We start from the raw sequence: 21,200 nt of genomic DNA, 5'->3' as shown, positions 1-21,200 counted from the left end.
TCGCCTTGACCGGCATTTGCGGTGCATTGTACAACAAATTATCAAAATCTTGCTATTTGACCTTATATATAATAATGCGCGCTGATTTTCCCATTCAGGTGCATTTCGGTGTGTATGTGAAAAAAATCCTTATCATACAAATGGATGCAGTTCACGTGCGTTTCTACGTACTAATGAATGCAATTATGCTACACTGCGTCTTAGCTACGTTTCACAGAAAACGAGAATTTTCTGACATAACAGCCGTTGCAAGTCAGATTAAAGTGAGCCATCATGTGCAGTTTAACGTCAATTAATAACATCAATAGCGCTTTTTTCACTTCACGGAATTTTTAATTAAACACATTCAACAAAACAGACAACAAAATCAGATCGTTTGTAACTGAGAACACCGCTAATAAATACACACTATACGGAGAACAAAAACTTCTTCCCACGTAGAACTCTTTGGTAATCAGACTACAATTGTACATGTACAGGCATCGGACAACCAAAAAAGCTTTTCACAGTAGTTTTGTCTGCTGACACAGAAAATACAAATATGCGACAAGTATCAACAATTAATAAACTCAGAGGCAGTTATTGCATTAAGGTCCTTCATTAATCCTTCCAAATTGGCCATTTCTTGGGACAATTCTTCCGTGCTATAACCATGCTGCGAAAATAATCAAAGGGTCATTTATTTTTCAGTGCTACTATTTCATATACCATATTTATAAATTTGTTGTTTCAACGTACTGTATTAAAATGCTCTCAAGTCTTTTATTCTTTACCAACTCGATGTTAACGTACTTAGTTTAACTGTCACCACACAATATGATGTCGATACTAATATTATGGTCTACAATTCTACATACAACCAAAATATTTACCAAGAGTACGACAGCAATCGCTTGAAAAATTGCTTATAGCGCATTTTTTAATTTTTTCCTAGTACCGTCTGCACGTCACTGTTACAAGCCCATTTTGGCTGTTGGTGCACTTACAGCTGATCTTCCGTCTTCCTTTCTAGGGAGATCGGCGAAAGTGACAGGTGGTTTATGCGCTTTTGGTTGATTTTGTATAGGCACCGTCATGGGAGCCCGCTTATACGGACTTCCGTTCATCATGGCCGTCAACGGTGGATGGACAACGGGAGGCACCGAGATTTGAGCCAAAGGCTTGGCAGCTGGAAAATTAGCCACAGTTTTCAAAGTAATCACAGGGTTGGTCATATATATTTCTGGAATAATTAGGTATACGCCCTGGAATGCCGCGAAAGATCCATACGATTACCTCCATTCAAAAATTCAAATAATTCTAAAGTACAATAAAGTCATAAGGGTTTCTTTTTTATTAAAATTGTCAAGCAGTGTGACGCCATAAAATTAGTTTCTGTGGAGCTTTTCTTTAATACAAGGACAGTCATTATTTTAAAATATGTGAATGCGTAGCCTGAAAATTCCCTAAGGTGGCATTTTCACCATCGCTTGACATCATCTGACCATGATGGCGTCGTTATTTCTTTTTCCTTACTTGAACATGTGTTCTAAATGAATATAACTGAGCTGTCCATTTTCACAGAACCCCACTAATCTGAAACGTATTCCCCATTAAATTTGTTCACTTAACAATAAGAGATTTTCTTCCGCACGCTTGATCCGGGTGCAGTGTATTTCTCCGCACAACAACAACCATCACCCACAATATCCCGCTTGAATTACACACCATACAATGGGATCTTTATTTACCTAAATGCCTCGGAGTGGTAACAGCTGGCTGCATGGCCCCAGCGGCGGCCACGGCACCGTTGACATGATGATGATGATGCTGTGGAGGCGGCGCAGGCACGCTAAAGCTCTTAAGCGGGTGGGGCACGCGATGGGATGCGGAGCGCAGTGTGTCGGATGATCCCTGCGCCGCGGCGCCGGAACTCCCGGCATCGAATGTCGACGGTGTGGAGGGATCGGGTGATGCCAGCGATTGATGCGGACTGCATTCAATGGTCGGCAAGCGTACAGTGCCGCCACCGCCGCCGATTACCGGCTGACCGCCGCGCAGTGGAAAGATATTACGCTGCATGCTGTCAGGAGGATTAATGCGTGCGGCGTTATTGGCTGTGTTGTTCGGCATACCCACAACGTTGGTAATGGCTACAATGGGAAAAAGACAGCTTAACCATTAATGCCCATTATGGGAAAACGTGGAAAAATTTATTCGCCAAGTGGCTGTTTTGTTTAATTGGGTTCCAGGGAAGGCCGTTTCACAATTTCGCCATCGCGTGACAGCGGCGATTAAATAGACATAAATTATGGCTAAAAGCTAAAGTAAAAGTGATCCAGCATTAAATACTTTCACCGACCTCAAGTTGAAATGTTAGCCACTTCACGTGCCACCAATTTGCTGTTCGCTGAATAATTAAGGCAATTTTTCTTTTACAATTTAGCAGTCGCAGCGCAACAAATATTATAATCAAGCAGAACGATTTCCGATTACGTAACATGCATTTTGATGAGCAACAAAAGGTGCATGATTGTTATTTTTGTATTCTTAAACCACACTGAATCCATATTGACAAGAGATCAAAATAATCGAAAATGTCAGCTAAACGACGTAGTTATACGGTTTCCTGTGTAAATTACCGGGAATGCTGGAGGAAAGGGAAGTAAAGAGATCGTCATACACCGTCGGTGACCATTATATATGACATGTGGTATCATATTATCGCTTGTAAGTTTATTTTACGTACGCTCTTTTTGTGAGTGTTGATCCAACGTAATTTGGAAAGGTCGCTGGGTCCGCCGGCTGAGACTGTTGAATTTATTCATGTCATTGTAGCCTCGGCCGTCAATGTTGTTCTTGATATCTAGAATAAAATCGAAATTCTTAATTACCTAATTCAAATTTCTTGGTACTATTTTCTGCTGCTTAATTATCCAAAGATTATATAACTCTGTTGTATCAAGGTGACCTTCTGCGTTTGCGACCCGGAGAGTGCATTTGGTATTACTACATCGTATATTGTATGCAAAACTAATGTGTTAACTTTGCTGTCAAAGTGTTACAACTGCGCCTTCTTGTTTGTTTCCAGTAACCATTAAAAATCATCGCACTACTGAATCCCGATGTATTAGCTGAAAGCAACATAATAACATAAAAAGCACAAATAATAAGAGTCAAAACATTTCCTCAATCGTTTAGTCCGATAACCCTCAGGGCGATTGTTCCCAGCGCATTCAGGGGTGTCTAAGAGGGATTTTTTTACTGACACTCTCCCGTCAATCATGTCATTACACCCGGCCCGGCGACATGTTGGCCTTGTCTTTACTGAGTGGCATCGCGTAACGTTTTTTCCCACTGCTTATGACTACTTACCAACAAATGAATTTGTGCGCTTCTGTAATCGATCTAAAGTGGCTGAGAGATTGATGTTATTGGTGTATTCGTTGGAATGCTTGAGGATGGGGACAATTTCATGGGGGGATTTCTCCGCGACATGCTTCAGCTCCACATTGTCGGCCGGATGATGGTGATGATGCATCCAGAGATCGGGCGCTTTGAGATCCGTCTGCTGCTGGCCGGCTTTGTTCTTCTTCGAGCCCGCCTTGTAACCATTGGTCCTATGTAATACAAGGACATTACAACCATTATTTTTTTCCCCGCGTCGGCGGCACTAGACAACAGGATTTGGGACCCACCCTTTGCGCAGATTAGAGGGTGCCTTGTGTTTCCGCCAACAGCAAATACTAATTATTATGACGATGACGACAGCAGTCACGCTGGCAACGATGGCGATAATTATGTACAAGGTGTTCATGGCGATCCCATGGGACGAGCCAAATTGAAGCAGTTCTAAAATCAAACACGACCCTCACATTACAGTCCCGACAAATTAAGTACTGGAACGGATGATTGTGACGCGTGCATGCATCCGTTTCATAATCGAATAAATTGAAATATTTACGAATTTTACTAATTAAGCCGCTTGGAAATCAGCTTTCTCGTTAACCCAGTAATCTTACTTACAGCGACTGCTAATAAATTCATTAAAGTTCATTAAATTATTACTGAACATTATTTTTACCAAATTCTCGCAAGTTTGCAAAATTACAGGTTCATTTTCTACATATTATTTAGCATTTTATTGCTTATTATAAAAAATAATGCATTTGACTGCCGTTTTCAAGAACCGTTCATTGATTTCTTCGTTTAAAGCAGTTTTGCCATATTTTTTTTTATTTTATAAAATGAAACAAAGTGAATTATTATTAAAAATTAGTTTTCGTAAGTCTGGATTGCCGAATTCATACCATCGGAGTACGCTCGCGGATCCGCATCTGGCGGTGCCGTGATGAAAGACACTACCGCTGATGGAGGCCCGTAACCTTTACTGTTGCGTGCCGTTATTTTGAAGTAGTACTTGGTGTTAGGCAACAGGCCGCGGATGACCGTGGTTAGTTTATCACCCACTACCGGCTCTACGGCCCAGTCGCGGTCGTGCTGGGAATTGTCGACGGTGTAAAAAATTACATAGCCGGTTATCAATCCGTTAGGTAGTTCAGGTGGGGAGTAGTTAATCATCACAGCGGTTGGGTTATTGGCCAGGGACATAACGGTTAGATCCAGCGGCGCCGAAGACGGTGCTACAAAAACTCTAAGTTAGTATTACGGGAGATATTAACGAAAATTTTAATTTTTTTTCTCTTTACCTTACTAACAGTGCGCACTGTTAAAGCAGCCAGAAACGGCCATAAGAAAACTACAAAAATTTTATGAAGAAAAGGTACAAATTACGAAAACATGAAGGTCACAAAATATGTGGCAAAATACTTTAGCATCACCGCTTATCCTAATAACGTTAACTTAGTTACGTACCGGCTTCGGCCGTTCTGTTGACGACACTCAAACTCCATGTGCTCTGCATGCCGCCACGAGTCACTCGGACTTCGAAGATGTACTGGGTGTTGGGTCGCAGTCCGCTTATAGGACACTCCAGATCCGTTGAATCAATGGTTTTTGGCCGGGAATCACCATGCAGTTTCGAGTAGCGAATAGTGTAAAATCGGCTGTCGGAGGGTGGCTGACCGTTGGGCAACGAAGAGTCCGTCCAGCGTACAATGATCATGGATTCCGAGATGACCTGTGCCTGTAACCCAACGGGTGGAAGGATGGTTGTCGCTGGTTCGGCTGGGGCTGCAAAAAACAAAAATCCGTTTGTAAGTAAACCCGGTTTCCGTTTGACCGGTTTGTGTTGCATTATTAACGCACAACGGAATACGTATATTTTTAGTGTACGAGTAGTTTTGCTAGGTAATGAAAGTAAAACGATACTATTGGCAGGCATCCGCTGCTCACGGATGTCCGTCAAAACTTCCATAAAATATTTGTTTACCTGCTACTGCCGACAGCGTCAGTGGATACTTTTTTACCATTTAGCTGCTGTATTTGTCCGATACATGTAAATCAGCTTTTCAGTTTCATGTATGCCGGTTTTGCGGTTTTACCTGATGGAAGCCGGGTTGTAACACTTTCGTAAGTTGGCCTTCCGTCACCCATGTTATTGAATGCTCGGAGACTTATGACGTATTCGGAACCGGGTTCTGAAAAACAAATTAACGGTTAAGACCAGCCAAATGAAACGATATCCAATATTACGCAATACCGGCACGAGGAAAATAGCGTTAAAACAGTTTGGTACTAAATGATCCGTACATAATTGATTTTGTTTTGGATATGTGATGAAACCAAAAACACTAAAGCGTTTCTCCGGTTTACGCAATTTCATTCCGTTACATAATGCCTTCGTAAAAATAACCTGTCACGTGGCTGCACTGACAGGTGTACACCTTCCGGAACTGGAAACTACTGAAAATATTTGTGTATTTCCGCTCACCCGAGATCCTCGATGGAATAAAACCGCTCCTTACTATCCACCAATTTGGTGTAAACATCCGGTATTCCAATGCCCCACCCAATGGTGTAGCCGCGCACCACCACATTGGAATCACTGGGCGGTGACCAGCTAATGATAATGCTTTTGGCGGTGGCACGGGCGCGGGTTATTTTTGGCATACCCGGTTCTTTCAATTCATCCACGTCATCGCGGAATGTTTCTCCAGTCAGCCATTCCGTCGGTGGACCTGTGCCATTGACGGTGGCCGCCGAAATGCGGAAGAGGTAGGGCTGACCCCGTTCTAAACTGGTGATAGTGTGCGTCCGCCGGTTACCGTCCACAGTAGCCACTTCCGTCTTCTTTGTACTTTTATTGCGGTAGCGAATTTTGTAGCCGGTGATTACGCCGTTTTGTGACGCCGTGAGCGGTGGTTCCCATCGAATTGTAATACTCTGTGAAAAAAAACCACAATCATTTTTATCAGTTTGATTTCATTTTGTAGTTTAAAACCTTTTAAAGTTCTTGTACAAGAAATCCATACAAAAACCAAATAGCAATAAATTCTACACAAAACTCACGTTTGCGCTCGTTGGCTCAATTACAACATTCTCCGGTGGAGCAGACGGCACTGGAATGTTTGGAAAATATTAATTATTTGATTTATCATCACCTGCATGAAAGCCGAAGAAATGGAAGAAATAAAAATTCACTAACCATCAGAGTGAGTACGAACGTGGACATCGGTCGAACTGACGCCAGGGCCGTTTTCGTTAAATGCAACAACCGTTACCGCATATTCCGTGTACGGATTCAAATTCGTCAAGATGTACTGCTGCTTTTCGGTATCTAGTTCTTGTGATGGTTGTACTGCGCCCACTTTCCCGTACGAAATCCTGTATTTCTGTATGGATCCACTGCCATGGTGAGGCCGGTCCCATTCCAGTTTTATCTCGGTGGTGGACAAGGGATATACGCGGAAATTATTCACCGGTCCCGGTACATCGACTGTACAAAGAACAAACACATCGTGCAAATAGCGGAGAAGATTATTTATTTAAAAGTGTGAAAAGCATTGTTACCTATGTTCTAGTTACCGCAAATGGCAAAACATTATCCTTCTAACAAGTAAATGTGAGGCCATGTAGTCCCATGTCCATTAGCAACCTTGCTTTAATATTGATAATCTGATCTTAAAATGCAGCGCGCAGGTGGCGATATTAATGCGAAAAAAGCCCACACGTTGCAACCATCTCTTTGTCCTTGATTTAATTATTTTAAAAACTGAATCCATTATCCTTGATTACTGAATCAGTAAATTTTGTGGCTCATCTGTTTACGATGTCAAATGCCTTATACTTCGAACGTGAAGTTTGAAGTATGGAGATCACATTGACATCGGTGACGCGTCGTTATGCGTAATCTATTACTGTACGTTTTACAGAGCTATTAATTTTGTATGATCAGAGCTGGTCATTATATTAATAAAAACAATGCAATAATCTGCGGAAGTTATACAGCGGAATTTTTACAAGTTTTCAGCAAAACAGGTTATGCAAGCGAGTCGCTTCTGGTCGATTAACTTGCTAGTCACGTAAAGCCTTAATATGTGCCTCGGATAAACGAACGCACGGCCTTAATGAAGAAATTATGTTAACAACCAGTAATGACCACAACCATTACCTTCAGGATGCGTCCGCACCAGTACTTCTTCCGATGACTCTCCTGGGCCGTGCCGATTGTACGCCACCACCCGGAAAGCGTAGTTAGTGTCCGGACGGAGGCCTTGAATGTTGGCCTCCTTGTTGGCGGCGGATGTGTTGAAGACCCGCTCCCTCGTGGAGCCCTCTTGTTTGTAGTAGACGGAATATGTCAGAAGGGGTATATTAGTGGTAGCAGGGGCTTGCCAGGTTAGTGTTACGAAGCGTGAGCTAATTAGATGCGTAACGACATTCCGCGGCGACGAGGGAACATTAGTTAAAGAGGACGCTGAACCTACACGAGGAGCAGGAATATTATGGAATACAGGCATCGTCCCATCTGTACGAAAGCAACCAAAACACAAAATAATGCAACGGCACGTACAAACAGAGGAAGCAAAAGCTTACTCAATTGCGGTAATATATAACTCAGGCAAATAAATGCAATTAGGTAAACAACAACGTAAAACGAAAGAATATAATAAAAATTCAAAACTGTTACTGTATCTATAACGAAAACAGAATCGGAAGTACGGGGCACCATTACAAAGTAATGACCATCGGCAAGCCATTTTCCACCATACCGTAAATCAAAAATATACATTTTACACTGCTTACTTAACGTTCTGACTGTAAGAACAAGCATATTATAAAACCCAAAACCGTATTATCTAATTATCATACCAGCATCCAGTACGACCAACTGTGCCGTGGCCTGCACTGTTCCCTGGACATTGCTACCGAAGCACTGATACACTCCGCCGTCGGATTTAACCAAGCCCAGGATCCGAAGATTCCTCCCGTTATCAATTTGAAAATAATCACTCGGAATGACCATATCACCATTTTTGTACCACTGTATTGTCGGCTCCGGTGCGCCCCGGATTTCACATTCCAGCAACACATCTGAATCTTTCTGACCGTAGGTATCCACAGGTCGTTTAATAAAGACCGGCATTTCTAATGAACACACAAAGAACATGGCATTAAAAAGCCGGAAAAAAGGCGGAAATCACAAACCACAACGGCTTACCATGAATTTCTAGTGATGCCGAGCTTTCCACTATATCAGCGGAATTTTCAGCTCGACATTTATATTGTCCGGCATCATCTAGTTGTGCATTATCAATCTGGAGATTTCCCACGCCCAGAATAGAAAATCGCGTGTTCCTGGTATCGACCGGAAGTCCATTTTTTAGCCATGTAATAGCCGGAACTGGATAGCCATATGCCGCGCACTCCATAACCGCTTTCCCACCCCGTAACACAGTCACTTGCTTTGGTCGCATTGAAAATACTGGTGCTTGCAGTTCGGCATCTGGATCTGCCAAAAACAAACTTCAAAATACGGTACGTGCAAAATATCTACACATACACTGTAGAAAAACATAAAATACGAAATTTTAATTGTGTGTATTGAACCTATTCGCAAACACCCTTGATAAAATAACAATTAATTAACAATAACAATTATTTGCCGCAATTACAGGATATTATAGTGTGTATCACATATTAAAATTTTTTTTACGAAACCAAAAGACCATTACACCCTTAGCATACAGCTTATGCTATTAGGTATTCCCACTTTTGATTGATGCAAGCAGCAAAAAAGAAATTTTCGTTCTAACATTATTTGGTCTGTTTGTGAAATCTCATGAAAGTTTGGAGAAAAACGATTCCCATATCCTTTTTACGAGCCGCAGTGGCGCTGAAGTGATACATGATCCTAAGCAAAATCTCCGGGAAAAACCACGCTATTGAAGTATCCCTAACCCACTGGCATAGTGTACGTGCTATTGTATCGCTTTCCGGATCATGTTATATAACGGCAGTGGAGCACCTAGCATTTCTGTGCATTGATCCTTTTGACCTCCTTTTCATCCCTGGCTTTAATCAAGCATTCATATCGCCCAAATACCTGGATCAGTGTCCACAGTTAATCGACCAACAGAGCTGAATTTGCTCCCGTCAGCGTTCTCGGCTTTACACTTGTAGTTCCCAGCATCCGCTGCCCGCACACCGCCAATCTCTAGTGCACCACTTGGTAGAATAAACATCCGAGCATCCAGAATTACCGGCCTGTCGTCCCGGTACCATGTAACGCTGGCCGACGGAAGGGCCGGCGTGTTACAAGCAAATCGCGCCGTCTGCCCTTCTATGCGATGCTGGTTCTGTGGTTCATCTTCGAATGCCGGTAAAGCTGAAAAAATTGGTCAAAAATTAGCTTACGAGTTAGTTTAAAGGTTAGTTTAAAGTTAGTACCACACCACTAGCTCTACTAAAATATGTGAAGCATATATGCGAAAAAATAGTATCATAAAATTGTAATGATTGTGGTAAGCCAGCATTTAGTCGTAGTAAATGTTGCAAATTAAATTTACTGTTGCAAATTTTCGGTCATTTCGAAACGAGAGCACCCAAAATCTGAACATATACGTGATTGTAAAATGGTGCAACATTCCTTATGTACAGTACCTATAATACAAGTACAGCCATATACCAGCAAGTACACAAGAAAATATTTTCGCTGTGAACCAGATTATGAATAAAATATGTTTTGCTCGTTAAGTTGATTATAATGACAGGCTGTTGTAAGATTTCTCAAATGCAAAGTATATACATCCGCCTGAATGGTTTGCATTTGGGCATTTATCTATTAATGGGTATCTTTTATCCTTTTCAGGGAGTTTATGTCAAATTTTGCAGCGCCCCTTGCTGTTTGTGACAAATCGATAGCACATGCTGTCTAATGTCCTCCTATTCGAGATAAGAACCCTTAGTAATCTTTAAGAAATCGCCAGATCAATACTGGAGTGGACCAAAGTTGCTGATCCAGGAAAACGTCCGCAATTACGTAGGCCACTAGGTCAAATTTCGTTAGTGGCACAACATTATTATCAGCTTTTACTGCACTGGATTCTGCAACCTGCCAACTGAACAACAACTTTGATTCAGACCATAGTTAAATTAACTCAAATCACACTACCGAACATTCGAACGCATTATATCTGCTGTTTTCCTAATTGGTTGTATGATATATCACACGATGCCCATTTCTTAATCTGCATACATACTAGTACGTACTTATTTTTTTACCATGAAAACAATACAACGCACAGCAAACGCCGTACAAAACTAAAAGCAAAAGGCACTTCATTCGCAACTATTTGTTTTGTTTAGTTTCTGGTGGAAGAAGTATAACAAAATTTATTATTTATATTTCCAATCCCAGAAATAGTCATCTGCAATAGCACGAAATAACAATGACGCTATTTGCGGGAAGCATACACAATTGCAGCGGTAATGCAATTTCTTCCTAATCTAGTTCACTTCCGGTCAGCGCATGCCGTTCCCGATATATTGCCGCTATATTACTCATAGCCCATTAATGGATTTTCAGCCAGTCTAAACAAAGTCCTGTAACTTAATCTATCACGCTTTTCGGAGAACGTTTCCCTTTTCACGGCATTAATGTCGCCATAAACAAGTCGCAAGCAAAGTGGTCCGGCCACTAGTCAAACAACTCTTTCTGCAGCCATGAGCTTGCCAGCTTCTGCTGATCTCATTCGGAATGGTTCTCGTGTTCCTGCTCGTGTGCATGAACCAGTACATGTGGCAGCAGTCCCTTGGGCAGTCATTTCCGCTTAACGAACTTTTGCTAAATTATGTTCGCACAGTCCACTAACTAATTACATGGCCGCGGAAACGGGCTAGCATCTATTTTTGTGAATCATTTCTAACTTTATCGTATTTCCATTTATTATGACTAGGCTCAGAAAATAACAGTGTAACGCACAAGTTTCTTCTCGTTAAAAATTTAACAAGCTCTGCGCGTAACTATAAATAATTTTTGGGGCTTTTTTAGGAAACCCACAGACTAATAATTTTTTCGACTTTTTTGCCGGCACGATGTCGTTGTATAGCAGTGCAAACTAAATTCTAAACTACAGAGCAGGTGAGCTTTGCCGAAAATTCGTGTTTCACGCTGACCTGCTTATGTCGTAATTTATGGACATTGCGCAAAACAAAGCAGCCATAAATCCTCATATCGCGGATGTGTCGGTTACACTCGCTCATAAATACCATCTGTCGCATTAGACGTGCACAGGCATACATAAATATCTATTCCCTCAGCGGCTGGCCACCGCGTATGTTCCTCACACTTCCCTAAAAGTCGGCACGTGTCCTTCTTTATTACGCGATATTGCTGCAACAAAAGCGTTTTATCGCCTACGCATGACCGCCGGCACACATGTGCCCTTTCCGTCACTCTTCCCCGGCGCACAGCGCACCACCCCTCCCGTTCCGTTATTCAACTTACAGGCAATCTGCAATTTGGCCGCTCGACTGACGATCGTTCCGATGTTGTTGGTGACAGTGCACTGATAAATGCCTTCATCTGGTCGATCTGTCCGACTGTGAACGATCTTTGTGAAGAACAATGATCCGTTGGATAAAACCGACCTGCAAAACGTCCCACAATCACAGATTGAACCCAAACAGGAAACAGAATGTTTTCCCTGCTCCGAGGGACATGCGCATGCGGGACGACGTGACTTATGAGCACAATCACATGTTTATAGCTCTTTACCGAATTTTCCTAAATCGATCGTTGTGCATTCTTCAGTAATATGATATCCAGATGTCATAACGCTTAATGTGTCGAAAATTAATCATGAAAATACTGTACGTGTTCAATGAAAAATCTATATAAGAAAATTTTTCAGATATTCGTAAATTTAAAACAGTTAAAACACAAAAAAATTATACATACATTCGTAATACGTCTGTATCGTTTGCTCCAGTTGTAGTTTATTTTCGATTAATCATGATGCTTGGTTAACGATTTTCTATCTGGTTTACAACATTATTTGCAAATATCAACCTTCTTCCGTCGGCGGCAAGACTGATGGGAACTTCATCCCGTTTCCACTGCACATGAGCATCTGGTTGACTGGACGTTGAGCAATTCAAGAGTAAAGGCCGATCACGAACAGCAGTTACATCTGCCGGTTCAGTGGTAAAATAAAATGGCTTAATCTTGTTCTGACCTGTAAAATAATATCATCCATTATCGTAATTGAATCCGATTGATATTAACAAATAAACCCTATTGTATGTTTATACAGAATTACTTTTTTGAGTATTTCTTGTTTTTTTTTCGGTTGCATTAAAAAGCAGGTGGACAGTGCACACATGTACTAATATCATTGTACCGGAACGCCCAGCCGTAATTCAATTAACGCTATTTTTTTAGCACATGCTGACCGGTTTTAAGTGCTTTGGAACGAAGAAAATCAAATCAAGACCCCCAGAGTAAGTGAACAGATGGGCAAAATTGAGCCCAACTGTTTGAATGGGGACTAAATTCGCGTGGGACCCTGGTGGTCTCGCTCAAGGTTCCTTATTAGTCCCATGGGATGCACAAACGATTACCAAAGCACTCTCGACTTAGCTCGCACGCGAAAGTATTCATGAGACGCTGACGCAAATATATTTCATCAAGTCAGAGTTTTCCTAAGGAAATCTGATCAAAACATCAGAGGCAATAATCTAAGTGACACAAGAGGCATTTGCATCCCAACGATCTGCGCGGGTACCGTAACTGTGGCCCGCTGGCCAGTGGTGACTGCGCTGACGCTGCAGCCGCGTCTCTCATTAAAATGCAGCGCAGAGGTTACTGACTTGCAATGTTTTGATCTGATATGGATTATCAAACTGTCATGATGATTTCACATGGGTACCCCATCTTTCTTAACAGTTAAGACATTGAATTTTGATGATTATACGATTGCGCAGATGAAGAGAGTGAAATCGTTAAGGAATGACTGGGCAGTCAAAATTCATTCTGGACTTCTCGTAACGCTGCGCAACGCGGCTCCATCAGCTGTGTGTTACTAAACCAACAAAATTGCTCTGCGCATGTTTCTTGGGAATACGAATCAATAGTCGGCTATCCCATATTATCTGACTAGTAGGTCACTGTTTAGTTTTAGTAGAATTGTGCAGAATCAACCGGACAAGAAGCCAACGCTAATGTCTTCTTAAAACAGCGGAAGAAAACAAACAAAAAACGCCATGATTGACTGCTCATTGAAATGTAGGAATTGCATGTTTCAAGAGCTGCTATTGTCCGCTCAACCGGCTGTCATATTCGTTTTATTGTGGTCTGACCTTAGACGTTCGCTAAAGAAACGACCAATCCGTCATACATCATTCAAGCCGGCATAATGAATTGTCGTTTTAACACCTGACGACTGCGTTTCGCGGTAAGCGATCTGCCAACGGAAACGACTGCGAAACATTTAATACAGCACACTGTGAAAAGTGCAGCTAGATCGTATGGTGCTGCGGATATGATTATGCGTCCTTTTTCTCTTCTTAACACCCATCCAAAGTGAAGCGCCGTTGGCTACTTTGTTACAGCCACTCAACTACATCACGTTTGGTGTTTCTTGTCCATCAAGTGGCTACAATATGCAGCGGCTTTCCCAGCACGATTCCGCGATGCGCCCTTGCTGTGTGCAACTCTGACCAGTAACTGGAAAAATAAATCACTCAAATGCTTCTGTGTGCAAATCTCCTACTTGAGGCTGTGTGTTGCCAGTGCAGTCAGACCAGCTGAGAGTGAAATATGGATCCTGCTGGCCGGACGGCGGCGATGATGGAACTAGTGACCATTACCGAAGCGGCTACCCTAATGATGCCACAACTTAAATATGCTAATGCAATAAAAACCGATATTCTAGTAACGAAGGCATGCAGCTATAGAATACACCGCGTTCGGTCGATCCGTCTAATTTTCCATCGATCGGCCCGGCTGTGCGTACCGTATAAATATTAAAAGCATTTGATGAATGGGAATACGAGAGGCAGTGGTCAGTTAATTTGGTCAACATTGCTATCCAGCTAGCACAAATTCACAGCCGATAATTGCGTGTACGCAATGCAGAAATCCAATATCTGCCCACTGTCGATTTTCATATTGTGGTCAGTGTATTTGGTTGGACGACAGACACCAGGCAGTAGGCATGTTCCGCGATGAAACCGAAACACTCCAACTTGCAGCAAATATCTATATTTACAATTTAGCACAGAGTGTTAGCTAAAGTATTCAGTTCAGATTATTATTTGGGACAAAAATGACTAATTCATGAGTGATGAAAACCTGCATGTTGAAAACAAAGTTACTGATATTATCAGTTTCATAAACGCAATCAGCAATTTATGTCAGAAATTAATTTGAAAAGAAATACTTGCACTGACGATGTTGAAAAATTTGATTTAATGTTTCTTTCTTGCTAAAAGTTTTTGGAAAGAAATTGTAAATCAATTTTGAATTTGCAAGCTGCAGTCCAGAACTTTCAGCGCGGGGACTACATATTCCCACGTGAACTGCACTCCGACGCCCAGAAATCACGCAGCCTAGTGACACAGCCGGAAATCAATTGGTTACTGCAACCTCACTCCACAGGAAAGATATATTTCTTTCAAGTAACCTATTCACTACATGCATCCGGTGCGTTGCTCCCTTGCAGTGTCTATCGTCCACCTGATTGCTGTGCCTCTATTATTTTTGGGATATTTGAGAAAGACAGATTTTCATAGAGATGTCGATTTTGGGCCAAAGGTTAATGTAGCAGACTTTGTAGCAACAGGATCTCAACCTGGTGCAGTGTGTCCTAATATCGATAACTCGCGCTTTATTAACAATCGGCTACATGAGCCCGCTGGGAAGATAATGACCACGAAGCTGATTACACCCCATTTCACTCCTTTAGTATTCAGCTGGACGCGTTGTAGCGCCTTCCTGCTTGCATGATTAACTAATACCGAACGTTTCTTCTTCAATGACTGCCGTAAATGAGAGGCTTCGCAGCCTTCGCTGCAACAAGACAGCAACTTTTTTATTCTAAAAGTCTTCGTTTAATATGAAATAAGCTTTCGTTTTGGCAATAAATAGTGATACAAATTAGAGACCTGCGCAAGTACACAATTAACGTTACAGCGGGAAAGATGTGTACAATAATATAACATGCGACCATCTGTCACAATGGCAAAATGGAACCCTAGGGTAGCTTTAAAAGTTTTCATATTTGTAAATGTAAATTACAGCATTAGAACTATAATTCAAGTTTGTGTAATAAGGGGGTGTTTGTTAGAGGGGAAATTTTGATGGTAAATATCCGCTGTCGGCCTTCTGTTCGTATTTTTCCACTGTTTCGTTTACGTCTGCCCATATTTATCAGAACCAGTATTTACGCTCCTGATAGCTACACATTCTGCTGGCTAGCATCCCAGCCGAACTGCTGGTGTTATCATTTAACAGGATGCTATCGTTTACCGTGTGCATTCGTCCAGATGGACAATTAATAATAAGTGCCGGCCAATCACCGTATATCCGGGGAACACTTGGGATTGATTGCAATCAGCTGACATATTGTAGGTAAACGATAAGGCATATTTAACTGCACTGTACCCCCGATCATCCTTGAGTTCTACTGTAGTGATTCGCACACAGACTAATTACTTCAAATTACAAGTATATTGGTTACGCTACACCGAATGTGAATGAAACATTTCAAGGAAAACGAACTGAAATTACTAGTTTCCTTTAGGACAATTTTTTAAAAATACAGTACTGCAAAAATTTTTTTGCAGCTGATTCATTTGCTAAACTATTTTTTGTTTATCTTTTTCTAATGTCACTGAGTACAGTAATGTAAAATAAGGTGTGTAAAATTACTTGCTGTGCTACTTACTATAGTGTGAGGTAAGTAAGTTCCTGGTGTGAATAGTAAATAGTGTGAGGTAAATAACTACTGGGTAGCTATAGTAAGTTCCTGGCTGTGCATATAACGAATTATATGTATTTTTGTTTTATGAAAATTAAACGCTAACAAATTTGTTTATCAGCGTTGCAGCTACCAGTCCTGCACCACTACTGCATATTTCTGATTCTGGCATCTATTTCCAATTGAGAAGCAATCATAAAAATAAGTTTACCCTTCGCCCAAAATTTATTCATCCTAAATCAATATCATTTCTCGGCTATGAATGATTGGAATTCCACTGACCACTGCCGACAACCGGTAAGTACTAGTACGCAAGAATATTTTCCAGATGACGAAACAAAGATGGCATTCTTGACCGCTTCCCACATCTGGAAAAATTGTCAGATCGCCCCACCAGAACGGACACCCGATGCCGGCAACCATACCGAAATTTCAGCAGCTGTCCACATCAGCGATCACTTATGCGTTCACTGTAAGCGCAATATGGCGCTTTTAAAACTGTTCGATTACGTTTTCTAAATGCTGAAAAATGTATATAAAAAATGGTGTGGAACTGATCAAAAACAAAGGAATAACAGAAGGTCGAGAACCAACAAACACCTTCAGAAGAACTGAAGCTTTAATCGGCACTATTTTATTTTAAATTTCTTAAAGTGAAATCATTAGACATATATGAAGCACCAACCGGCTCGAATGCGTCAACAAAAGTTTCAAACTGTAACGAACTTTTTAGATTACAACTACTTTGTACCTGCAAAACAATTTAAAATGTATTAATATAACACCAAAATCGTGCATCAGGTATTTAACGTAAGCTAAATGTTTATTGCGACTGGCGCACCAGCAGAGCAGATCTTTAGCATCAAAGCACCAAACACACAGCTTTAACAAAGCCAAAAGTCAGAAGTTTAAGCCGCAGACAGGTTGATCATTCTTTGTACTTTGAGAGTGCAGGACATGTTTAAAGCAAATGCAACATTAGAACTGTTATCCTTCCTTTTACAATCAGTTGGACTAAGTACATTTCACGCGCCGTGACTGCACCTGCCAATTTATCCAAGCTGCGCAAAAATACCTGATTCCATAAATCCTAGGGTACGTATACCGGCAGTGGTAACACCGGTTGCCGGTTAACATATTATTAATCGCTATAAACTCGTAACTTTGGCTGGAAATTATAGTTTAATGCATGTATAACAATGTGTTTGTATGCTCTGGTAGAGGGCAACTGTTGTAATTATTCGACAGCTGGATCGACAAAAGTCAAATCGATCTACGACAGCTATACGGTTAACTGAATGGATATTAGTGGTTATAAAAAGTTACAACGGTTGTTCCGATGCCTCACTGGGTAAACATGCTACAGCAACATACACGACTGACGGATGGTGGGAATCGTCACAGCAGAGTGTGGTTCCATGGCTGTTATAGCTGGCCCAAAAATCAGCACATTAAACGAGCGATTCTCATGGGGTAGGCCACACTTTTCAACTTGGCTGAATCAACCGGAAGTGGGGACAAAAATGGAAAATTCGATCACAAAAATTTAATCAAGTTGATGAAATTGAATTTATCATTGTTATTCGTTTTGACAGTTCCGCACCGTTCTGCGTATTGACATGTAAACGGGCAATATTTAACTTCCATCAATATGGTATCTGTAACTGGTGATTTTCTCGCCTCCGCACAATCTTCTCCAAATTTAATGCAATTAGCTTAATCAAAAGTACAGGACAAACAATCTTCCAACAGGTACATATTGGCACAAGTGCACCTGCTACTTAATATTATAAGGAAAAAAATTTGTTTTGGACTCTAAAGCTGCTGATTGTAAAATTATTTAAACCTATGAGAATTTTTTTGGAAAACTACTGATGCAGGATTGCTGATGCTAAATTAAGTAAATACGGAAACGGCAATTTGTTGCAAAAGATGATTTAGTTAAAGACTTGGATTTATTCCGCTGGATCAATGTTTTAATACGGATTTGCCAGAGAAGCAGAGCCAGAATACTGTACCTATCTTCACACTCTTAACCGGCAGCAATCTTCAGCATCAGTTTTAAGTGCGCATAAATTTCATCAGCTTAAATCAATATTGTGCAAAGACGGCTTAGAAAAAGATAAATATATGTTTAAACTAGATATAAAAACAGAAGCGGCTTTCATCGGCATTCACTTCGGTACACATATTTTGTTATAAAGTACTCAAAAGACAACACGGGCGTACTACCAGAAGGTATCGCAGACACCGGCGTCTGTTCTGATGGATAGTCGGACCTGTTGTAAAGCACTCGCGGTCTTTTATTATTGAACTGTCTTGGCTTGAACAATATTTCAATCTCAGTCCGAACACGGACAACAATAACCGGACGACGGATAGGCAATAATGCCCGTGAAAGGGTCAGATAACTGTTTCTGCCTGTGGGGATTACTACTCACTTCGGCCAGCATGGCAAAAAGGTGCCAAGCAGAAAAGGATGTCAGAGTGGTCTATTCTCCTTGAATTGGAATTATAAATGCAAATGACAAACGCGGTCAGCACTCTGTCGCTCCTCTCTATTGCTATGCACAATTCGCTTTTTATACGCATGTCAGAGAAATTCAGTCGTGCAGGAAACAAGTAACTGCAGAATTCATTTGGGGTGCCCCATATACAATTTTAATCAAAAAATTAAATAAAACAAATCGCAGTGCAGAGCGGTATGTTTTCTAATGTCTCATATTTTTTAAAAACAGAATTTGGATACACAAATAAGGCACGTTCGTAGTGAAATTATTAGTACGAACGTGCTAAACTACTAACATAGTGGCTCAGTAGCCTCAGAAAAATACGAAAACAGCGTCTTATGGATGTATCATGTCCCTGCATCGTACCAAAATATCACCACCATCAGGCTGCTGAAAATTTTTATCGTTCATGTTGACTACATCGGAAAAAACAATACACAATAATCTGGTAATGAATAATGCACAAGGTAATTTTGGTTGAAGTTGAACGATTCAGAGCGGAATATTAATAAATACAGAAACCAATGTAGCATTCACAGTATTAAAACCACAGCCCAATAATACTACTGCTGCGGTGAAACTAATAAGGCACGAATAACAGATAGATCTGAAAATGAATCCGATTAGAATTTTTGCGAAACTGATATCTGCGCACTGATCTAGCAAACCAAAACGACTTTCTAACAAATGTTCTGGCTAGTATCCCCCAAATAGTTTTTCCCATTAACACAAACTCAATCAACAAATAAGCTGGTCTGTCGTGCAAATTTGTTTAAGAAAAGTCGGCATCTCAACTGGTCACGTCATGTTTTTGTTCATTAATCATTTTCTTTTTATCTGACTTTAACTGCACTCCATTTTTGTAATTCAATTTTTCATTGCAGCCTGAAAAGAGGTTACGCCACAAAAGCGCGGCATGGCAATCGGAGACGACCAGCGAGACCGGCGACTGTTTAAACAGTAAAAAATCATCCGGATAAACATCACTTTTGTGAAGGGGGGTGTTTTTTCAATTGCTATCATTTAAGTCAAAGATATCCTGTGCCTCGTGTAAGGGACTATTTTCTATATGCAATACACTACGCACACTATCAAGCCGAGAGATTAAGCTCACCATTTCCTGCACTTGCTAATGCCGATTGCCGGATTATCCCGAAATACATCATAACAATCTGGGCCAATGGCCGTAAGGCCCATAAACATTGGCATCCTCGGCTGATGCGCAGATGCTGCCGCGGATACGGCATCGCGGTTCCGCTGCACAGGGGACTCCTTCGCACTTGGTCTATGCCAATAGATTCCTGTAGCCGCTGAGCATTAAGTTTTCTTCGCAGCATGTACAATGCGTCCTCCCATCCGGCAGTCCCGGCATCGCGCGCGCTATTCAACACACTGGCATCTCACTTTGTCCTCATCAAAACAAATCCACCCGCGTTTTCATCACCGGCTTCTTCCCGCTGACAATGGGACATACAGATTCTTACCGGCTTATTCAAACTTCCACCCGCCGCGGTGACAACGTGATTCATCCAGCTATCGTTTATAGCGCATGTGGGCAAATGTTCCACTTAGAAAAATGTATGCTGTTTGGCGTTAACACATATAGCGCTATATCCATACAATAGGCGGAGAAAAATGATCGATCAGGGAAGCGTGTTCCTGCTTGGACTTTCGGCTTTCATAAATTTAACTTTACTGCATGACTGTTGTGAGGAGACTTCTTTTTGCGCCGTACGAGAGACTAGTCATCGCGCGCTACACACATCCACCGATTAAACTTGTCTCTTTCCGCCACAAATTAACCTAAAGCGTTGCTTCTAGATCCGAGAGGAATAGCTCAAGTCCAGCAGCATTTCTCTTCAATCAACTTGCGCGCGCTGATCACTAAAGCTGGAAGTGGCGTAACGAACGTAGTCCGTGTTTATCACCCCTTGCTTAAGGCCCTCGTGCACAGGAAAACTGCAACAACTCAGTATTGCTTATAGTTATGATTAAGTTACTGGAGAATAAAATCATAAAGCACCGCTATATTTTTAGTTAATAGAGACGAATCACAAAATCAGCTTAACCGAAATACGATACCCGTTTCAAAACGCAAAAAGGATGATATAATTCTTTGCTTCGTCGATTTTGTGTGATGACCCCACTCGCAACGGTCCCGTTACGCTGGCTGCTGCGAGCGCTGCTAGACTGGTTTACATCGGACACACCCCACTTAATGCAGTGGTAGCCAATAGTGCGCTCACCACTCACCAGTAGGGATCAGCAAGTAGCGGTAAGTACAATAATAATATTTAACGGTTTTGTACGCCATATCGGGCTCAAT

At 41.4% G+C, this 21,200-nt stretch overlaps 1 protein-coding gene across 1 annotated transcript; it reads right to left on the bottom strand.

The window, feature by feature from the left end:
• Window positions 1-311: 311 nt before the first annotated feature.
• Window positions 312-20,859, bottom strand: LOC129587658 (neogenin-like). The gene is made up of 19 exons (XM_055481487.1): window positions 19,989-20,859; window positions 12,455-12,620; window positions 11,891-12,033; window positions 9,488-9,769; window positions 8,603-8,893; window positions 8,254-8,529; window positions 7,553-7,909; window positions 6,587-6,877; window positions 6,451-6,500; window positions 5,876-6,324; window positions 5,484-5,581; window positions 4,855-5,172; window positions 4,290-4,622; window positions 3,678-3,831; window positions 3,355-3,599; window positions 2,729-2,845; window positions 1,731-2,132; window positions 987-1,168; window positions 312-655 (listed from the first exon to the last, which is right to left on the bottom strand). The coding sequence occupies exons 1-19, from the start codon at window positions 20,209-20,211 to the stop codon at window positions 554-556; spliced, it is 4,479 nt and encodes a 1,492-aa protein (XP_055337462.1). The 5' UTR covers window positions 20,212-20,859; the 3' UTR covers window positions 312-553.
• Window positions 20,860-21,200: the final 341 nt, after the last annotated feature.

Source organism: Paramacrobiotus metropolitanus, unplaced genomic scaffold, assembly GCF_019649055.1.
Source record: "Paramacrobiotus metropolitanus isolate TYO unplaced genomic scaffold, Prichtersi_v1.0 Parri_scaffold0000026, whole genome shotgun sequence".
NCBI lineage: Eukaryota > Metazoa > Tardigrada > Eutardigrada > Parachela > Macrobiotidae > Paramacrobiotus > Paramacrobiotus metropolitanus.
Note: the sequence above shows the minus strand (reverse complement) of the source record. Positions and strands in the feature narration are given on the sequence as shown.